At 44.7% G+C, this 20,309-nt stretch overlaps 1 protein-coding gene across 1 annotated transcript in view; it reads left to right on the forward strand.

The window, feature by feature from the left end:
- Positions 1-20,309, forward strand: part of PDILT (protein disulfide isomerase like, testis expressed) — a 45,921-nt gene that overhangs the window by 13,598 nt on the left and 12,014 nt on the right. The window contains exons 3-7 of the mRNA XM_055298609.1: positions 7,213-7,419; positions 15,479-15,612; positions 16,736-16,873; positions 18,552-18,662; positions 18,747-18,872. Coding sequence (XP_055154584.1) covers positions 7,213-7,419; positions 15,479-15,612; positions 16,736-16,873; positions 18,552-18,662; positions 18,747-18,872 — 716 coding nt within the window. The remainder of the gene's footprint in view (positions 1-7,212; positions 7,420-15,478; positions 15,613-16,735; positions 16,874-18,551; positions 18,663-18,746; positions 18,873-20,309) is intronic.

A 20,309-nucleotide genomic window follows, 5' to 3' on the forward strand; every position in this document is an offset into this window, starting at 1 on the left:
CTATGCTGATGATGATGACAATGGTGATGATGGTGCTGGTGATGATGATTATGATGATGATGACAATGGTGATGATGGTGCTGGTGATGATGATTGTTATGGTGATGGTGATGACAATGGTGATGATGGTGCTGGTGATGATGATTGTTATGGTGATGATGATGACAATGGTGGTGATGGTGCTGGTGATGATGATTATTAACTATGCTGATGATGATGACAGTGGTGATGATGGTGCTGGTGATGATGATTGTTATGGTGATGGTGATGACAATGGTGATGATGGTGCTGGTGATAATTGTTATGATGATGATGACAATGGCAATGATGGTTGTGGTGATGATTATTAACTATGCTGATGATGATGACAGTGGTGATGATGGTGCTGGTGATGATGATGACAGTGGTGATGATGGTGCTGGTGATAATTGTTATGATGATGATGACAATGGTGATGATGGTTGTGGTGATCATGATTATTAACTATGGTGATGATGATGACAGTGGTGATGATGGTGCTGGTGATAATTGTTATGATGGTGATGACAGTGGTGGTGATGGTGCTGGTGATGATGATTGTTATGCTGATGATGATGACAGTGGTGATGATGGTTGTGGTGATGATGATTGTTATGGTGATGGTGATGACAGTGGTGATGGTGCTGGTGATGATGATTGTTATGGTGATGGTGATGACAGTGGTGATGGTGCTGGTGATGATGGTTATGGTGATGATAATGACAACAATGGTGATGATAACAAAGGCCATTTATCAAGCACCTGTATTTCAGGCACTGCACTTGAAAACCTTGTCCCCATCTTGTATATGAAGCACATAAGTGTCAGAAAGGTTAGATCATTTGCCCAAGGTCACACAACTGGTAAGTGGTGAAGACTGGATTTGAGACCAAGCTTGACACCAAAACTGGTGCTAAATTCATCTTCTTGCACTGTGCTGATCATTGGAACCTTCATTACTTCAGTATTTATTGAATACTGGTTATTTGCCAGATATATTGTAGGCACTGAGGTTATAGTGGTAAACAAAACAGGTGATCATCCTTGCCCTCCTGGAACTGCCATCCTGGAGAGAGAAGACAAAAGATAAATAAATAAGTAAAATATGTAGTATTTCCTATGGTTAAAAGTACTATGGAGAAAAATAGACAAGAATGATAGGGAATGCATGGGGTGGATGGAGATGCGGCTGTAGTGTTAAATAGGATGGCCAGGGACAGCTACCCTGGAAACGTAACACTTTAGCAAAGATCTTAAGGTGGTGAGGCAGTGATCCATGCAGATTTAGGGCAGAAGGATCAGCGAGTAAAAATACCCTGGGGTGAGGGAGATTGTGCCTATGTGGCTAAAGATATAGGGTTTCTGAAGAGAAGAGGAATAGGAAATGAGGCCAGAAAAATAGGGAGGTACAGATCTTTTAAAAACTTAAAGGCCATTGCAATGGTCAGAACAAATTGGTGGCTGGCCCCTGAGAAACAAGAAGAGATTGATGACAATCCTGAAGTCCCTATCAGCTGTGAGAACCTCTGTATACTGTACATGGCCCTATGGAATGGGGAGAGGGTTATTCTCAGAATATTTTTTTCATGCTTGTTCAGAAGTTGGATCTAAAGTAGGGTTTCTCATCCTAAGCCCTATGGACATTTGACTAGATGATTCTTTGCTTGTGGGGCTGGGGGCTGTCCTGAGCATTGTAGAATGCTTAGCAGCATCCCTGGCCTCTACCCACTAAATGCCAGTAGCATCTCTTTTTCCAATTGTGACAACCAAAAATGCCTCCGGACCTTGCAAAATGTCCCCCATTGAGAACCACTGGTCTAAAGAAAGGCAGACTCGGCCGGGCGCGGTGGCTCACGCTTGTAATCCCAGCACTTTGGGAGGCCGAGGCGGGCGGATCACGAGGTCAGGAGATCGAGGCCACGGTGAAACACTGTCTCTACTAAAAAAATACAAAAAATTAGCCGGGCGTGGTCGCGGGCGCCTGTAGTCCCAGCTACTCGGAGAGGCTGAGGCAGGAGAATGGCGTGAACCCGGGAGGCGGAGCTTGCAGTGAGCCGAGATTGCGCCACTGCACTCCAGCCTGGGTGACAGAGCGAGACTCCGTCTCAAAAAAAAAAAAAAAAAGAAAAAGAAAAGAAAGGCAGACTCAAGTTCCTTGTGCTGGAATCAAACTCCATTCCCTATACTCATCACCTCCCCATCACCCATCAGCCCCTCCTCTGACTCACATTCACTGCTCAGAGAAGGAAACCTGGGGTTTTCTACTAAAGATCAGGCAAACGTTAATTCTAGGTCCATTAGCCACTAACACATCTACACACCAAGCAGACAGTCACGGAGCCACTGCCTGTTCTAACATGGCCCTGAGTCCCATGTGCTTACCTTGAAACCCACGTGAGAACTCCATAATAGGTCTAGAACTTGCGATGGATGGTTTGGTGATGGTCACTGTTGTTCCCTCTCATCAGTAGCCGGAAGATCTTTGGGGTTCCTGACATCACCATGGGACCCTCCCTTCCCAGAGAGAATCTGGTCAGAGCAAGACCAAAGAGTCTCCACCTATGTCATTAAAATAGCTAATGTTTATTTGTACCAAAGTTTTGCACACCTTGTCTTATTTTGTAGGATCACTCTGAGATGTAGGATCTATTAATAACCCCACTTTTTATGAATGAGGAAACTGAGTCACAGAGACTTAAAAAAATAAAAACAAGTTTCCTGGGCCACAAGGAAAGTAAACCACCATAACTGCCTCTGTTTGATGAGATAACCTAAGGAATTCACGTTCATCGAGCATCTAGTATATGGCAGACAATGAGCTAGGGCCTGAGAGCGCAGGGTCTGAGAGAAGTTGGGTCCATGGGCACTCTTGGCCTCTGCCTATCTACAGCCCACTGCGCACTGCTCAGCCTAAGTGCCAATATACACGTGAATTGTCTCCATACCCAGCCAAACTGGCATTTCCAGTTGACCATGGCAGAATGTAGATGCTGAGACCTGAGGGGTGTATGCATTCATTTCACACCTACAAACTTGGAATTCAAGGTTCCAGAGCCCAGAAGGAAAACCAATTTGCAATTTTTTTTTTTTTTTTTTTTTTGAGATGAAGTTTTGCTCTTGTTGCCCAGGCTAAAATACAATGGCGCAATCTTGGCTCACCGCAACCTCCACCTCTCAGGTTCCAGCAATTCTCCTGCCTCAGCCTCCCAAGTAGCTAGGATTACAGGCATGTGCCACCATGCCAGGCTAATTTTGTATTTTTTGTAGAGACGGGGTTTCTCCATGTTGGTCAGGCTGGTCTCAAACTCCTGACCTCAGGTGGTCTGCCCCCCTCGGCTTCTCAAAGTCCTGGGATTACAGGCGTGGAGTCGCCACGCCTGGCCCAATTTGCAAAATTTTTAAAGAAAGAAGCCAGAAAATCAGACTCTAAATTTTAAAGAGTGGCGTTGGCTGTGTAGGTTGTCTCTGCTCTGATGGGAACCACCTGGAACAGAAGAAATGAAAAACATGCCCCCATCAATCTGCTCCAAGAAAAAGATTTTTCAGACCAGCTGGCCAATTTGGTCACTTAGAGCATGAACCTTGCAGCCAGTCAGCCTTTGAGTTGACTCTCAGCCTAACTGCATACTAGCTGTAAGACCACTGGGCTTCCATTTCCTCATCTGTGATATTTCTGCTTGTAATCATAGATAACTCACAGGGTTGTTCTGAAGATTAACCAGGATAATGCATGGAACACGAAACAAAGTACTTAGCACAGTAAGAGATCAATACGTGTTATTATTATTACTATTCTCATTATCAACATCGCCATCAATATCATCATCATTATGGTGATGGTAGTGACATCATCATCATTATGGTGATGATAGTGACATCGTCATCATCTTTCCATAGGAGAAGATCCTACATAATCCTAAGTCACTCAGATCAAAACCTCAGAGACACCCTTGACTCTTCTCTTTCACCATGTTCCATATCCAAACTCCTCCTCCCAAATCTCTCTAGCATGGAATCACTTCTCAGCTCCTCCATTACCACTCTCCTAGCCCAAAGCCATCACCATCTCTTGCCTGGATTACTGTAGTGGCCTCCAACTGGTTTACCTGCATCCATTCTTTTTCCCTTTTTGTCTAATCTCCATATAATATTCAGAGAAATCCAGTTAAAAAGTAGCTCAGATCACCACCTGAGGTCAGGAGTTCGAGACCAGCCTGGCCAGCATGGTAAAACTCTGTCTCTACTAAAAATACAAAAATTAGCAGGGCCTGGTGGTGCATGCCTGTAATCCCAGCTACTCAAGAGGCCGAGGCAGGAGAATCGCTTGAACCTGGGATGTGGATGTTGCAGTAAGCCAAGATGGTGCCACTGTACTCCAGCCTGGGCGACAGAACAAGATCCGTCTTAAAAAAAAAAAAAGAAAAAAGAAAAAAAAAAGTAACTCAGATCACATCCACCTCTGCTCCAAACCCTCTGGTACCATTCCATATTCTGGGAAAAGTCAAAGTCTATTCAGTGGCCTGCAAGACCCTACATCACCTGTCACCTGGCCCCAGCTCACTCTGCTCCAGACCCAATGGACTTCTTGTCATACCTTGAACATGTCACACATGCCCCACCTCAGGGCCTTTGCATACACTGACCCTTTACCAGGAATTCCCTCCTGCTAGATGTCTACATGGCTTGCGCTCTCATTTCTTTCCATCTTTAGTAAAACATTGCTTCTCAGTGAGCCATCTTTAGCCTCCTACTTTAACTTGCAATTTCCCTAATACTCCCAACCTCCAACTCTCCTGGTCTTTTCCAAAGCACATATTATCTAACAGCACGTATTTTACTTTGTTATTCTGCTTATTTTCTGCCTTTTCCAGTGACAGCAGGGGTTTTTATCTGTTCACTGTTATATCCACAATCCCCAGGACAGTGCCTGGCAAATGGCATATCCTGAAAGTTTCGTTGTATGAATGAATAAATGAATGAATGCATAAAATGAATGAATGAATCTCCATTACTATTACCATAGGCCCCATCAATCTAGCTCTCAGAACCCAGCACTCCAGTTGCCACAATCTCTTTCTGTCCCTTCCATTTCAGACACCCAGGGGCACTGGGTTGTGTGTGGAACCTCTAAAATTTGCTTTACCATCTGGACAATCATTCCAAGTGTTTCTCTTGCCCTGAGCTTCCGCCCTCAGAAACTCAGATTCGTATTCTATGTCAATCAGCAATCCTGAGCCCAGCATGGCCACATCCACGAGGAAGCCGGGGAGAGCCCCACAGACCAGAGCAGCCAGCAATTGGCCAGTGCATGCTGGTGATGATGGATGGGGGATATGGAAGGCAATGACGGTGACAAAGCAGGCAGTGGAGGGGCATCGATCCAGCAGGGAGGCACAGAGTCCCCGCTTCCCGTCCATTGACAGGGAGTTTAATGAAAGCGATCATTCACTTTCTGATCCCATTGCAGGAGCAGGCGTGCTGACCAGAAACGGGGCCCGCGCCAGCTGTCCCGGGGCCCTGCTTTCTGAGCGGCACTTTACAAAAGACCTCTCTATTGGACTTGGAACTTGCCCTCCGCAGCAGAGGTCATTTGCACTTTCTCCAAGTGCTCCAGATGGACCGAGGGGGTGGGCGGCAGTGAAAAAGATAAAATGTTCTGGCTTGAAAGGAAACCAATGACCCCCTGCCCTGGCTCAGCCCCCTTCCTCAGTCATGGGGTAGCGAGTGACCTGCAGCCCCACAATGTTATCAGGAGGAAGAAAGGCAAACTTGGGCGCCTTTTAGTCCCCTCCGTTTAGCCAGAAAAGCCTCTTCCACTGCCAAGGTCACGTGCCAGCTCCCTGATACTGCTTCCAGAGAACGGCTTCCCCACTCGCTCCCCACTGCCCAGCAACGTGAGGGGCCAAGGCGTCCAGATCAGATCGCCTAATGGAGAGTTTCAGGTCTCTTCGAGACAAGAGGGTGGACTCAGGGGAACACTACAACCTCCCCTATCCCCGCGCTTCCCACACCTGGTTTTCCTTACCTGCGAAAGTCCCCTGTCCAATTACATGCAGGGCAACTGCAGGGGCTCAATTTGGCCTGTTAGCTCCAGGACGTTCCACCAGATGGCGCTCATGAGCTCTCATGCTTCCTCTCTGTCTCTCCATAATTTCTGACCACAGAATTTTTTTAAAACAAAAAATTTTAATAGTTTGGAAAATTTCCCTCTAGACTTCTTTTGCCCTGTGCATACACTTTTTAACAATTCCATAAATGTGATCATCGTGTCTATGCTATTGAGTGGTTTGTTTTTGTTTATTTCAATAGCTTTTGGGGTACAAGTGGCTTTTGGTTACAGGGATGAATTGTACAGAGGTGAGGTCTGAGATTTTAGTGCACCCATCACCTGAGTCATGTTCATTCTACCCAATATGCAGTTTTTTTTAATCCCTCACCCTGCACCCAGCCTCCCCGCATCTGAGTCTCCAATGTCCATTATACCACTCTGCATGCCTTTGTGTAATCATTGCTTGGGTCCTGCTTTGAACAGAAATTTTACAATAATAATGGAAGCAGCAGTAAGAATGCATCATGTACTTAACTTGTGCCCGGCATTATGCCAAGTGTTTTACATGCCTAGTGGAGGTTAGAAAAGAAGAACTCTACAGCCAGATGGAATGGGCTCTTATCCTGGCCATACCTCTCACTGTCATAGGGCTTTGGGCAAGTAAGTCATTTGTTGTCCTTCAGTTTCCTCATGTATAAAATTGAGATAATAATAATACCCATCCCACAGAGTTATAGAGAGGAGTAAATGGCTTAATGCACATAAAGCTCTTAGAAAACAATAAGCAATTATAGACGATTGTGACATAAATTTCATTTAACTCTGACAATTCCTTGAAGTAACCACTATTATTTTCCCCCACTTTACACAAGAGAAAAGTGGAGCTCGGAGAGATGGAGTAAAGTTGCCCACGGTTGTATTGTTTCCAGTGCTACTGAATCCAAAGAACCTTGATAGACATCTCCCAGGTTGTCCAATTTCATGAACCATTGTGTCTCACATCCTGTCACATTTATGAAAATTCAGCCATTAACAGCTGAGCAAAAGGAAGGTTCCCGGAGCTAAGCAGGCCCAACAAATAATCTACCGTTGGAGATGGGGAGCGAGGAAAGGCTCTCTCGAATTTTGTCTTCATACTCTTTCAGACAACCCATCCTCAAAGCAATCCAGGAACTTGGCGGAAGAGCTGGGCAAAGCTGTGGAGATCATGGGCAAAGGCAAGAATGGGATCGGCTTTGGTAAAGTGGACATTACCGTAGAGAAGGAGCTTCAGCAGGAGTTTGGGATTACCAAGGCCCCGGAGTTGAAGCTGTTTTTTGAGGGCAACAGGTCAGAGCCCATCAGCTGCAAAGGTAATGGTGCTTGTGTGTCACACTTGTTTCATGCTCATGGGAAGTCCACTTAACAGCCATAGGGTAAAGGTGGGAGGCTCTGCTCCATGCAGCCTCTCAGGGACCCAGGCTTCTCCAGCTTGTGACTCTGCCCTTCTCTAGGGCCTTGGAGCCACCTGCTCTTTCCTCTGTGTCCGGCCAGCTGTTGAGGTAACGGGTAGGAGGTCACCATGGGTACTGTTCATGGCCCTGGCCGGATTCAGTGTTATTTGCAAGAAACACACATCCAAGGGCTGCAGGATGCTTTGTAGTTCTCAGAATGGACACAAGAGGGCATGAAAGACACAGGATAGACCCAGAGCAAGGCGCCACAAGAAAACCTCGGAGAATCAGCTAAGGGCAGGACTGCAGCCCCCAGCAGGCTTGTGGGAGGGTGGTGGCTGCGGTGGCGAGAGATGGGGAGGGAGGGCGGGGGCAGTGAGAGAAGCAACAGAGGCTGCTGTTTCCTATAGATACCAGGGGATGACCCTCAACAAGGGGTACTCGCTGACACCAGCAAGGAGCCCTTTGCGATGTGTTTGCTCTGGGGAGAGCTGTGAGGAAATGAGAGGCCCTAGGTCATGGGAGCCCATGACTGCTAATGGAGTGGCCCAGGAGCTGCAATGACCTTCCCTCCTGAAGGGCAGGAGAGACCTGACTCCACTCAGAGGCGACAAAGTAACAATATGGCAACTTCCAGACTGTGGGTGAAACTAGCAGAGAAGGTCCCCAAGGCATTACCTTTGAGCCCCCTTCATCAGGGAAACCAGTGCCTGGGACCTCTTCTGCCATATGGGAAGCTTCATCGTCACCCCCTCTAGGAAGTCTCCCCTGACTGCACAGGCCAGGGTGCCTGCTCCACCTCTGTGGCCTCACAGCATCTGTGTTTTCCCCATCAAGGCCCTCGCCTCAAAGAATTACATCTGCTCCTTATTGCTTGTTCTCTATAGAGAGCGTCACAAGGGCAGTGGCTGATCTCACTTGCACTCCTGGGTCCTCTAAAGAGACTGCCAGAATTGATAGCACTCCCCTCTGCATCCGAATCCTTACCACAGGCTTAAGAAACAATCACTGCCTCTCGTCAAATCTCAGTTTTTTCATCTGTTAAATGGGGATGGTGAAAAGATCTACCCCTCTACGTTGCTGGGAAGATAAAATGATGTTTGCAAGGCACAAGGCCTGACACATACCTGTAGCATATACTATGTTCCAGGCATTGTTCTAGACCCTTCTCCTATGTCATAACACCCCAATATAAGAGGTGCTTTTACAGATGGAGAAACTGAGGCACAGAAAGGTAGAATAACTTCCTCAAAGCTCCCCAGCCAGTAGTGGTGGAGTCAGCAAAAGTTTTCTGCAAAGGCCCAGATCATTAATATTTCAGGTCTTAAAGGCCAGGCAGTCTCTGTTGTAACTACTCAGATCTGCTGATGCAGTGTGAAGGCAGCCACGTGTTAACAAATGGGAATGACTGTGTTCCAATAAAGTTTTATTTATACATTCAAACAGCAGGCCAGATTTGGACTACAGGCTGTAGTATGTTGAAATCTGCTTTACATTGCACTGTACTCTAAGCAAGTGGCAGATGTGTTCGTTATTATTATCAGACTATTAGTTTTCTGATTCTAGTCCAATGCCTGGAACAATTAAGTTCTTAACAAATAGTTTTTGAGCCAGGTGCAGTGGCTCACACCTGTAATCCCAACACTCTGGGAGGCTGAGATGGGAAGATCACTTTTACCCAGAAGTTTGAGACCAGCCTGGTCAACAAAACAAGACCCTGTCTCTACAAAAACCTTAAAACTTAGCCGGGTGTGGTGACAGATACCTGTATTCTCAGCTACTCAGGAGGCTGAGGTGGGAGAATTGCTTGAACCCAGGAATTTGTGCCTGCAGTGAGCCATGATTGCATCACTGCACTTCAGCCTGGGCGACAGAGTGAGATCCTGTCTCTAAATTTTAAAATAATAATAATAAAAGTGTTAGAGTTTGAATACAATGGAATTGGGAGCACCCACTGCAGGCAGGCATAGGGTAAAGTACCTATGCATATTTCTTCTGGGCTTAATTCCAACCATGGAAAGGGGAAAGGGAATGCCAGGATGAAGCTGGGACAGGGATTGAGGATGCCTGGATTTTAGGATGAGCAGTAGCCATGGAAACTCCAACGAGCGTTTTACAACCAGGCTTCCAATTTCTCTCTCTCTCTCTTTTTTTTTTTTTTTTTTTTTTTTTTTGAGATGGAGTCTCGCTCTTTTGCCAGGCTGGAGTGCAGTGGTGTGATCTTGGCTCACTGCAATCTCCGCCTCCCGGGTTCAAGTGATTCTCTTGCATTAGCCTCCTGAGTAGCTGGGACTACAGGCATGTGCCACCACTCGCAGCTAATTATTAGTATTTTTAGTAGAGATGGGGTTTCACCATGTTGGCCAGGATGGTCTCAATCTCTTGACTTCGTGATCCACCTGCCTCGGCCTCCCAAAGTGCTGGGATTACAGGTGTGAGCCACCGCACCTGGCCCAGTTTCTCATTTTCTAAACAGGATGAATAAGGCCAGTTCTGCCTACTTGCCAGGGCTTCTCTGAGCTGAGAGGAGACAGTGCTTTACACATCTTCTGCAATGTGGCTTTGATGAAAACTCCTCTTAGGATGCTGGTGGGATTTAGTCCTTGCAGGGTCAAAGCCCCAGTCCCGTTCTCATCTAATCTCCAAGGATTGATGGCGGGAGCCTTGGCCATGGCCACCACCCTGGAAGGAGGGAGACTCAGGTTGCCTCTAGGCCTCTATTAATGATGCAGCCACAGTTTGTGCCTAGAAATATGCAGCCCAGCAGCGGCCCTAGTCAATCATTGACATTGCATTCACACCTCAGTTGTCACCGTGTCCTCTGGCACAGAGCTAAGCACCAAAGGAGGTCCCCGACAAGGGCAGTGCCTGATCTGCAGGCACAAAGGAATCAACAATTTGCAGAGTTCATAGCTACCTTGGTCCCACAGGGGCCAGAGGGGCAAGTGGAGCTCACACATCACCAAGAAGATAGCCCAAGATCAAGTTTCCTCAAGCCAGCTTCCCTGATGATTCATTCAGCCCATTCATTCATTCTAGAAAGATTTCTTAAGCATCTACTATGTGCCAGGCATTACAGGAGCTTACTGGGAGCTCACACTGAACAAGCTAGCAAAAAATCATTATAATTTTTTATAATTTCAAGAAGGGACAGACTCAATGAAGAAAATAGAACAGCTCGGCCGGGCACGGTGGCTCACGCCTGTAATCCCAGCACTTTGGGAGGCCAAGGCGAGTGGATCACGAGGTCAGGAGTTCAAGACCAGCCTGGCCAAGATGGTGAAACCCCATCTCTATTAAAAATACAAAAAATTAGCTGTGCGTGGTGGCAGGCACCTGTAGTCTCAGCTACTCTGGAGGCTGAGACAGAGAATTGCTTGAACCCAGGAGGCAGAGGTTGCAGTGAGCTGAGATCACACCACCACACTGCAGCCTGGGCAATAGAGTGAGACTCCATCTCAAAAAAAAAAAAAAAAAAAGAAAAGAAAAGAAAATAGAACAGGTCATAAGACAGAGAGTGACTGGCTAAAAGAAAAGAAGAACCAATTGAGAATTGAATAGGCAGAAGAAGGCACTGCCCTTGAAGAGCTGAGGAAAGGGCAGCCCATGAAGAGGGACCAGCCAAGGCTGAAGCCGGTGTTCTGGAAGATAATTATAGCGTTGGGGTGTGGACAGGGCAGAGGGTGGCACAAAATGACATCAGAGCAATGGTTCTGATGACCTGAAATTTAAATTCATTTGGCAGGTTTTGTTCTCCTTTTTTGGATATTTTCAGATTTTGTAAATCAATTCCTTTTGGATCACTTACAATATGCTTTTGCCAGACAAATGCATATAAGAGAAACCATTTGTTTCCATGTGTGCCATATTTTTACCTAAAGATGGCTGGAAACACCGTAAAGAAACTCAGTGTTGAGGCTGATATCTCAGAGGAGGGAATTACAGCAGAGGTGGGGTACCAAGTTCTGAGAGTGGCATGATGCCTCCTCCTTCTCTCTTCTCTTGAAGCAACCATATCGGCCTCACATGAATTTCCATAGGCTTGACTCATTGTGGCTTTTAACATGACCTTAATTATATCTACTAAAGTTGAACACGGCATCTGCTATGACCAGAAATTCTCCTCCTGGCTATACACCCAACAGAAGTGTATACAGTGTGCCCCACAGACATGCATGAGAATTCATTCAGAATAGCCCCAGCCGGGCATGGTGACTCATGCCTGGAATGCCAGCATTTTGGGAGGCTAAGGTGGGAGAATTTCTTGAGCCCAGGAGTTTGAGACTGGCCTGGGCAACATAGCAAAACCTCGTCTCTACTAAAAATTGCTTAAAAATTAGCAAGGTGTGGGCTGGGTGTGGTGGCTCATGCCTGTAATCCCAGCACTTTGGGAGGCTGAGGTGGGAGGATCACCTGGAGTTTGAGACCTGCCTGGCCAATATGGTGAAACCCTGTCTCTACTAATACTAAAAAATTAGTGGGGTGTGGTGGCATGTGCCTGTAGTCCCAGCTACTCGGGAGGCTGAGCCAGGAGAATCACTGGAACGTGGGAGGCAGAGGTGCAGTGAGCCAAGATTGAGCCCCTACACTCCAGCCTGGGCAACAGAGCAAGCCTCTGTCTCAAAAAAAAAAAAAAAAAATTAGCCAGGTGTGGTGGTACATGCCTGTAGTCCCAGCTACTCAGGGGGCTGAGGTGGGAGGATGGCTTGAGCCTGGGAGATCAAGGCTGCAGTGAGCCACGACCACACCACTGCACTCTAGCCTGGGTGACAGAAGGATAAACTGTCTCAAAAAAAAAGGCCCTAAAATGAGAGCAACTTAATGCCCATTTGCAGAGAATGGACAAATAAGTTGTGGGATATTCACAGCAGTGGAAATGAATCTTCAAGTACATCAAAAACTGTGGCTGAATCTCACAAACATAATGAAACCAGAGCCAAGAACATTTTTTTTTTTTTTTTTTTTTTTTTGAGACGGAGTCTCACTCTGTCGCCCAGGCTGGAGTGCAGTGGCGCAATCTCGGCTCACTGCAAGCTCCGCCTCCCGGGTTCACGCCATTCTCCTGCCTCAGCCTCTCCGAGTAGCTGGGACTACAGGCGCCCGCCACCACGCCCGGCTAATTTTTTGTATTTTTTTTTTAGTAGAGACGGGGTTTCACCGTGGTCTCGATCTCCTGACCTCGTGATCCGCCCACCTCGGCCTCCCAAAGTGCTGGGATTACAAGCGTGAGCCACCGCGCCCGGCCGCCAAGAACATTTATATGAAGTTCAGGAACAGGCAGACTAATGTAAGCTGTTAGAAGTTAGGGTGGCAATGGAATACTACACAGCCATAAAAAGGAATGAGTTCATGTCCTTTGCGGGGACATGGATGAAGCTGGAAGTCATCATCCTCAGCAAACTAACACAGGAACAGAAAACCAAACACTGCATGTTCTCACTCATAAGTGGGAGTTGAACAATGAGAACACATGGACACAGGGAGGGGAACATCACACATTGGGGCCTGTCTGGGGGTGGAGGGCGAGGGAAGGAAGAGCATTAGGACAAATACCTAATGCATGCGGGGCTTAAAGCCTAGGTGACGGGTTGATAGGTACAGCAAAGCACCGTGGCACATGTATACCTATGTAACAAACCTGCGTGTTCTACACATGTATCCCAGAACTTAGAGTAAAATAAAAAGAAGAAGAAGGAGAAGGAGAAGAAGAGGAAGAGGAAGCAGAAGAAGAACAAGAAGGAGAAGGAGAAGGCAAAGGAGAAGAAGAAGTAGTTAGAGTGGTGGTTACTTTTGGATTGGGGGAGTAGAGGCTGGGAGTGGGCACAAGAGGGACTGCTGAGGATCTGGTGATGTTCTCGTTCTTGATTTGGGTTGTAGTTACACAGGTGTGTTCATTTTGTAAAAATCCATCTAACCATACATTATCATTTGTGCACCTTTCTGCATGTAAATATATTTTATTATAAGTTTTTGAAAAGCCTTCATGTTCTCATGAAATAAAACAAATATAACGAAGGTAGAGCCTTTGCAGTTGATTTAGTAGCTCAGGGTGCATTCATCAAGCCTCAGGTAGCAATTTGTCCTGCTGCAGGACTTTGTATAGGCTGTTTCTCCTAGAAGACTTTCCCTCTCCTTAACGCCTCCTAGTTAACTCCATTCTTTTCTTTCTTTTCTTTTCTTTTGTCTTTTCTTTCTTTTCTTTTCTTTCTTTCTTTTTTTTTTTTTTTAGACAGCGTCTTGCTCTGTCTCCCATGCAGGAGTGCAGTGGTGCAAACTTGGCTCACTGCAACCTCCACCTCCTGGGTTCAAACGATTCTCCTGCCTCAGCCTCCGAAGTAGCTGGGATTACAGGCGTGTGCCACCACACCTGGATAATTTTTTGTATTTTTAGTAGAGACAAAGTTTCACTGTGTTAGCCAGGATGGTCTCGATCTCCTGACCTTGTGATCCACCCGCCTCGGCCTCCCAAAGTGCTGGGATTACAGGCATGAGCCACTGCGCCGGGCCCAGTGCATTCTTTATTTTACAGCTCATCCATAATTTCCTCCAGGAAGTCCTCCTTGACTTCACAGTCTAAGTCAGGCATCTTTGCTACAGACTGGCAGAACTTTGATTTCAAACATTTCCTTTGGGTGTAATGATGCCCTTGTGCATGTATTTATTTGATTGTTTTCTTCCTCAACAGAATAAGAGCTGTGAAATGGTGGTAATGTGTTTGTTTCTGTTCATCCTTATATCTCCAGGGCTGAGTACAGCACTTGATAGTAAGCACTCGATACAGATTTGCCAAGTAAATAAATGAGGGAAGAAATAAATGAGTGAGTAAATGAATAACAGTCTGTGGATGTAGTTCAAAGCTACTCACAACGAATATTGCTTTATCTCATAAATTTATTTATTTATTTTAGAGACAAGGTCTCACTGTGTCTCCTAGGGTGATTATAGCTCACTGCAGCCTTGAACTCCTGGGCTTGAGCAATCCTTCTGCCTCAGCCTCCCAAGCAGCCGGGACTACAGACACATGCCACCATGCCTGGCTAATTTTCTTTTGTTTTTTGTAGAGCTGAGTGTCTCGCTATGTTGCCCAGACTGGTCCCAAACTCCTGGCCTCAAGTGATTCTCCTGCGTTGGTGTCCCAAAGTGCTGGGAAATAGGCATGGGCCACCATGCTTAGCTCATAAACTCATTTAAAATGTTCAATTTTAATGTTCTATAGCAAATACAAATATATAATATTTTACATTATTTTCCATCATGTGGAACTGATAATCCTAGAAAAACACATGTTCACATGTGTATAGCCCTCTGTACCTTCTGGCTCACCAATTTGTCTTCCCAGATATGATATATGTGCCTTAATTTTAGAAGCTAAGACTTTTGTGTGCTTGACACCAATCATGCGATAGCTGAGAAATGGCAGTCAGGAGTGAATGACCTTAAAGGGCATTTGGATCTCAGCTGAGGAATGGGGGATGCAGGAAGGTAATAGGATTTTCCCAAGGTTACAGAGCTATGTGGTCTTTCCAGTTATATTTTATTGAGATTTTAAAAAATAAATCAATCTTCCTGTCACCTTGGAGAGTTCATAAGAAAAGAAGTCTGGAAATGCCTCCTCCTAAATTTGATCTTCAGGTTCTCTAGTTGGGTGCCTGTTGGCAGTTGAACCTTGGTTTCTTCATCTGCAAAATGGGGAGAGGAAAAGTGTCTATTTCATAGGATTATTGTGAAGATTTAATACATGCAAAACGTTCAGCATAGTGTCTGGGCCTTGGTGAGTGCTCAGTAACATTTAGCTGCTGTTGTTAATGTTCGTGCTTGGAGCTTGGGGAAGAGGGGAATGGAGGAACTGACTTTGGCCTTCAAGGGGTGGGAGCCTGAGACAAGAAGCTTCTATGCAGTAAACTTGAGAAAGACCAGCTTCTTGCTTTGGTTCAAGAGGAAACTTCTCTGGTATCTATTTGACTGTGTCTTTCTCCAGGAGTGGTTGAATCTACTGCCTTAGTCGTTTGGTTGAGACGACAAATTAGCCAGAAAGCATTTTTGTTCAACAGCAGCGAGCAGGTGGCAGAATTTGTGATATCCAGGCCTGTGGTCATCGTTGGCTTCTTCCAGGTACTGGGACCAAGAGGTGGGAGGAGGCTTTCAACTGGTGAGAAGTGCTGTGTCTGGGAGGGGGTGGGGTGAGGAGACTCTTCTGTTTTGGTTGCCCAATTTTCTCCATCCAATGAGCTGGTTTTTAGGGGAAGCTCCAAGGGTTCAAATGAACAGGAATGGAGGGAAAAGAGAGAAGATTGGCATCTGTATTTAATGGGCTTTAACAGTGTGGCTAATCATTTTAGGGGTCCATTTAGAACATCACTTAGTAAAAGGATGTCTTAGTTTCTGGTTTCAGAGCCATTGTTCTCTATGAATCTGAAGGCCACCAGCCATGCTTGGGCCAGGCCAGTTTCTCTCCCTAATCTCTTTCCAAGCATCCTCATATATTAAAACTGATAGCACAGGATAAACATGTACTTATTCGAAAATACGCCAACCCTTAGAGGTGCAGCAGGAGGAGATATTTGGGGAAGAACGTAAGTAACTTAGATATAATCATGAAATGTCTCATAATAGCCTTACATGTAGATTTTTTTCGTATTTATAAATAACTTGCTAATTGTTTTTGCTTTGGGAGAATGAGTTTCTCATGTGTCTTAATTCTTTTGCTATAAGTTGGTGACTTCTCTCCTTCTCCAGTAGAAGGCAGAACTTGGGCATTATATTTAACACAGAGAGACTATCTGCCTCTCTCCCTCACCCCTTGTTACTTCTTTGAGGGGTGTTCGGCCTTGATTTTCTCTCAAGCTAAAGAATGAAGGCTGAAATTCTTGATATTAAGTTCACATTTTGCATTACATGTGGTAAAATCAATTGCCTCTTCTGAAAGTAACTAAGGAATAAATGTTAGAAGTCTCAATCATTGGGTTAGAACAGCCTTTACTCTAGTGATTGGAAAAGGTCACATTTATCAATTCTCTCCATTGATCTCTGAGGACTTGCCTATTTTGGCTTTATTCATAGCCAGAGAAGCATTTTTAGTATGAAATACTCATGAAAGAGGATTTGGGTGACCCAGCCAAACCCCAGAACTTGAAAAAGTGAAGAGACGAATCAGCCAGCACTGCCGTCTTTCCCTTATATAAACCAGGCACCTTGATTTCTACCAAAGCCTTTCCAAACATCCTTTCCCAAACAGGATTTAGAGGAAGAAGTAGCAGAGTTGTTCTATGATGTGATCAAAGACTATCCAGAGCTAACGTTTGGAGTCATAATGATTGGCAATGTCATTGGGCACTTCCATGTCACCCTTGACAGCGTCCTGGTGTTCAAAAAGGTAGGATTTTGATCCTATTGCTAGTGAGGGGTCTCTAGTTCAAAGTAGTGGAATCGTATGAGCTTTGGGTACAAATTCTGGTTCTGCCACTTGTGAGCTCCGTGGCATTGGACTAGTTGACTTCTGTGAAGTCACAGTCTCCCTGTGTTGCTCCAACCTTTCTAGCCATTTGCCATCTTAAGCTTCTTCTCTTTATTTAACTAGCAAATGCAGTTCATCAAAGCTCAATCCTATGCCCTCTTTTCTTCTACTCCATGCTACCCCTTCTACCCTTCATCAGCAATTACCACCTATGCTGTACACACATGTCTTATAAATATCCATCTCCAGTGAGATTGCTGTAATCTGCAGACCTTTATGTGCAACACCAGATATCTCCAAATGGCTAAGCCCAAAGTCATAATCTCTTCTCCAGGTCCTCTCCCAGTGTTTTCTCTTGCTCAAGGAATGATGCAACCACCACTCCCATCCAGTTAAACAAGCCAGAAAACCCAGGCAACATTCTAACACTTCCCTCTCCTTCACCTCTCATAAGCAATCCATCACCACAACCCTACTGATTTTATAACCAAAATATCTCTTTAACCATTCATTTCTATCTTTATTGATACCATCCTAGATCAAGAGTATAAAATGAGGGAAGAAACCTTATGCCTAGGGTTTGAGACCAGCCTGGGCAGCATAGTGAGACTACATCTTTTAAAAAAAAAGTTATTTAGGATGGTAGCAAGTGCTTGCAGTCCTAGCTACTCAGCAGGCTGAGGCAGGAGGATTGAATCTGGGAGGTTGAGGCTGCAGTGTGCTGATTAAACCACTGTACTCCAGCCTGGGCAACAGAACGAGACCCTGTCTCAAAAAGAAGAACAATGATAAAAGAAAAACTTTAAACAAGTTAAATTGAAGAGCTTAATTGAGCAAAGAGCAATTCATGAATCAGGCAGCCTCCCAAGCCAGAGTAGGCTCAGACAGACTCCAGCAAAGCCACATGGTGGAAGAAGATTTATGGACAGAAAAAGCAAAGTGATGTACAGAAAAGAGAAGTGAGGTTCAGAAACAGCTGGATTGGTTACAGCTCAGTGTTTGCCTTATTTTAACAATGATTGAACAGTTGGCCACCTTTGATTGGCCAAAACTCAGTGATTGGCACAAGTGTAGGCTATGACAGTCTATTTACACCTCCATTTAGGTTATAGTTCACTATGTATAGAGAAAAGTTGAGGCTGAACTTAAAACATGTAAGGAGGCAGCTTTAAGCTAAACTTGATTTAACACCTATCAGAGAAGTCCTGAATCTCCTGGGACTGGGTTTGTCTTAATATGAATGAGCTATCAATCATTAGTTGGAGCAGTATGTGAGAAATTGCTCAGCCCTGGCACAGATATTTTAGTATTTGATGGATTACACAGCATGACAATGGCTGGGGCCATTAAGTCAATTACACTCCTTGTGGCCTGCCGTAGATCTGAGATTTTCATGGCTGTCACCTACCCAGATTCTACCCACCAACTAATCTGGCCAGCCCCTCCTAGTTATTAACTACCTAGATTACAGACTACACCTGATACCATTCCTCAGTGCTTTCCTTTTATCCAAGGAGAAAATTGTGCTATTTATATTTATTAAGTGGCTATATCATGAAAGCTACTGTCCTCCAGTATGTTTCTCCTTTTGTCCAAGGGAAAAATTGTGAACCACCAAAAGCTTATTAATGACAGTACCAACAAACAGGAACTCAATCGTGTCATAAAACAGCACCTTACAGATTTTGTGATCGAATACAACACTGAGGTCAGTGAGTAAAGGGTCCCCGGAGGAAGGGGAGCTGGGGCCACTGTGTGTGCTTGGGATGACATATTTTCCTGGTCATTTCAGAATAAGGATCTGATTTACGAGTTGCACATCATGAGTCACATGCTGCTCTTTGTCTCCAAAAGCTCCGAGTCATATGGTATCATAATTCAGCATTATAAGCTGGCGTCGAAGGAATTCCAAAACAAGGTTTGTAGAGTGTGCCATTGCTCTCTGGGACTCCTGGATGAGGATCCGAGACATGCAGACCCTGAGCCCATTTGCCTGCCCTGCTTATTATAAATTGAATCAGGAAAGATTGGCATGTGCAATTGCCTGTCAGTTTTCTGATTTGCATGTCAATGCCACATATCATTTACTATTTAATTTTAAATATGCCTTCTCCATTCTTCCTGCCCAGTGTCTCTTCCGTGCCTAATCTACACTTCTTCGCTCTTCTTTGTAATAAGTCTACTCTGAGAACATGAAGGTTTGGCTGCTTTTTTGATGGACCACTAAGTGGACTCCATACACTAAGAGTGGCATCATTTGGCCTGGAGGTGGGGGAAGGAAAGACCACTGCTGTCTGAGATCAAGGACTATGAAAGCCTGAAGGTGGGGAGCAGCACAGATTGTCTGGCAAGAAATTGCTAAGATTCTGGGCTTTAACATTGTGCAGACCCAAGTTCAAATTCTCTTTCTCTGGCAAACTACACTGTCTTAGGTGAGTTTCTTAACCCCATATTGAGGTCTCCTCATGTATGAAATGGACAGTTGTAGTAAGAATTGGAAAATATATATGTAAAGCAATGAGCTTTACAATCAATGGTGCTTTTTATTATCATTATCATCATCACCATTAGAAACAAATGTTTCCCCTAAGAGCTTATTCCTGCATTTAAGGTAGTTAGAAGTACCTGAACTATAGAAGCTATTTGATTAATTTTTCTCTTCATCTTTATAGGAAGTATAATCATGGCAGGGTTTTTTTTTCTCTTTTGAAAAAAAAATTAATCTGAAATTAAATAAAACAATTGAGAACTTTGTAACCTAAAATAAAGAAAGCCACTAGAGTATAACACATGTGATGGTCATGCTACATCCCACCACATTATTTTCAAAAAAGATGGTTCGAATCACAGAAATAACTCCTCTTGTTAAATATATTTCTTGGGGGTCTTTGTTTTTTTCCAATTTTACTCTACGTTTTTGGATATAGTTAAATTGATTGCAACCTGATTGCTTTTTCTCTGTTTCTCCTATTTTATAGTAGTCAATGCTTAGCCATTATTTTCTTCCATTTTTTTAACTCTTTAATCTTCCTGGTATTTATTTTGGTTTACATCAGAAGATGAAGTTCTAAATTTCAGTCACCCTAGTGAATTCCCCAAATGCCGTTTATAGACTGTGATCCATTTCACAGCCAATGATAAACAGTTGAATTAATACTGTTTCAACAGATTGCACCTCTTATCTCGTTCACCTCTGTGCTCCAGTGCCAGCAGAAGGTAGCAAATATTCGTTGAAAGTACACAAGGATGGTTTTAATATGTTTGCTGTGTTTTTCAATTTCCCTGGCACCTAGAAGAGGAGCACACAGTGAGGCCTTTAATGTTCTGATGAATGAATGAACTGCAAGTATCTGAC

This window comes from Symphalangus syndactylus, chromosome 11 (assembly GCF_028878055.3).
Source record: "Symphalangus syndactylus isolate Jambi chromosome 11, NHGRI_mSymSyn1-v2.1_pri, whole genome shotgun sequence".
Classification (NCBI taxonomy): Eukaryota; Metazoa; Chordata; class Mammalia; order Primates; family Hylobatidae; genus Symphalangus; species Symphalangus syndactylus.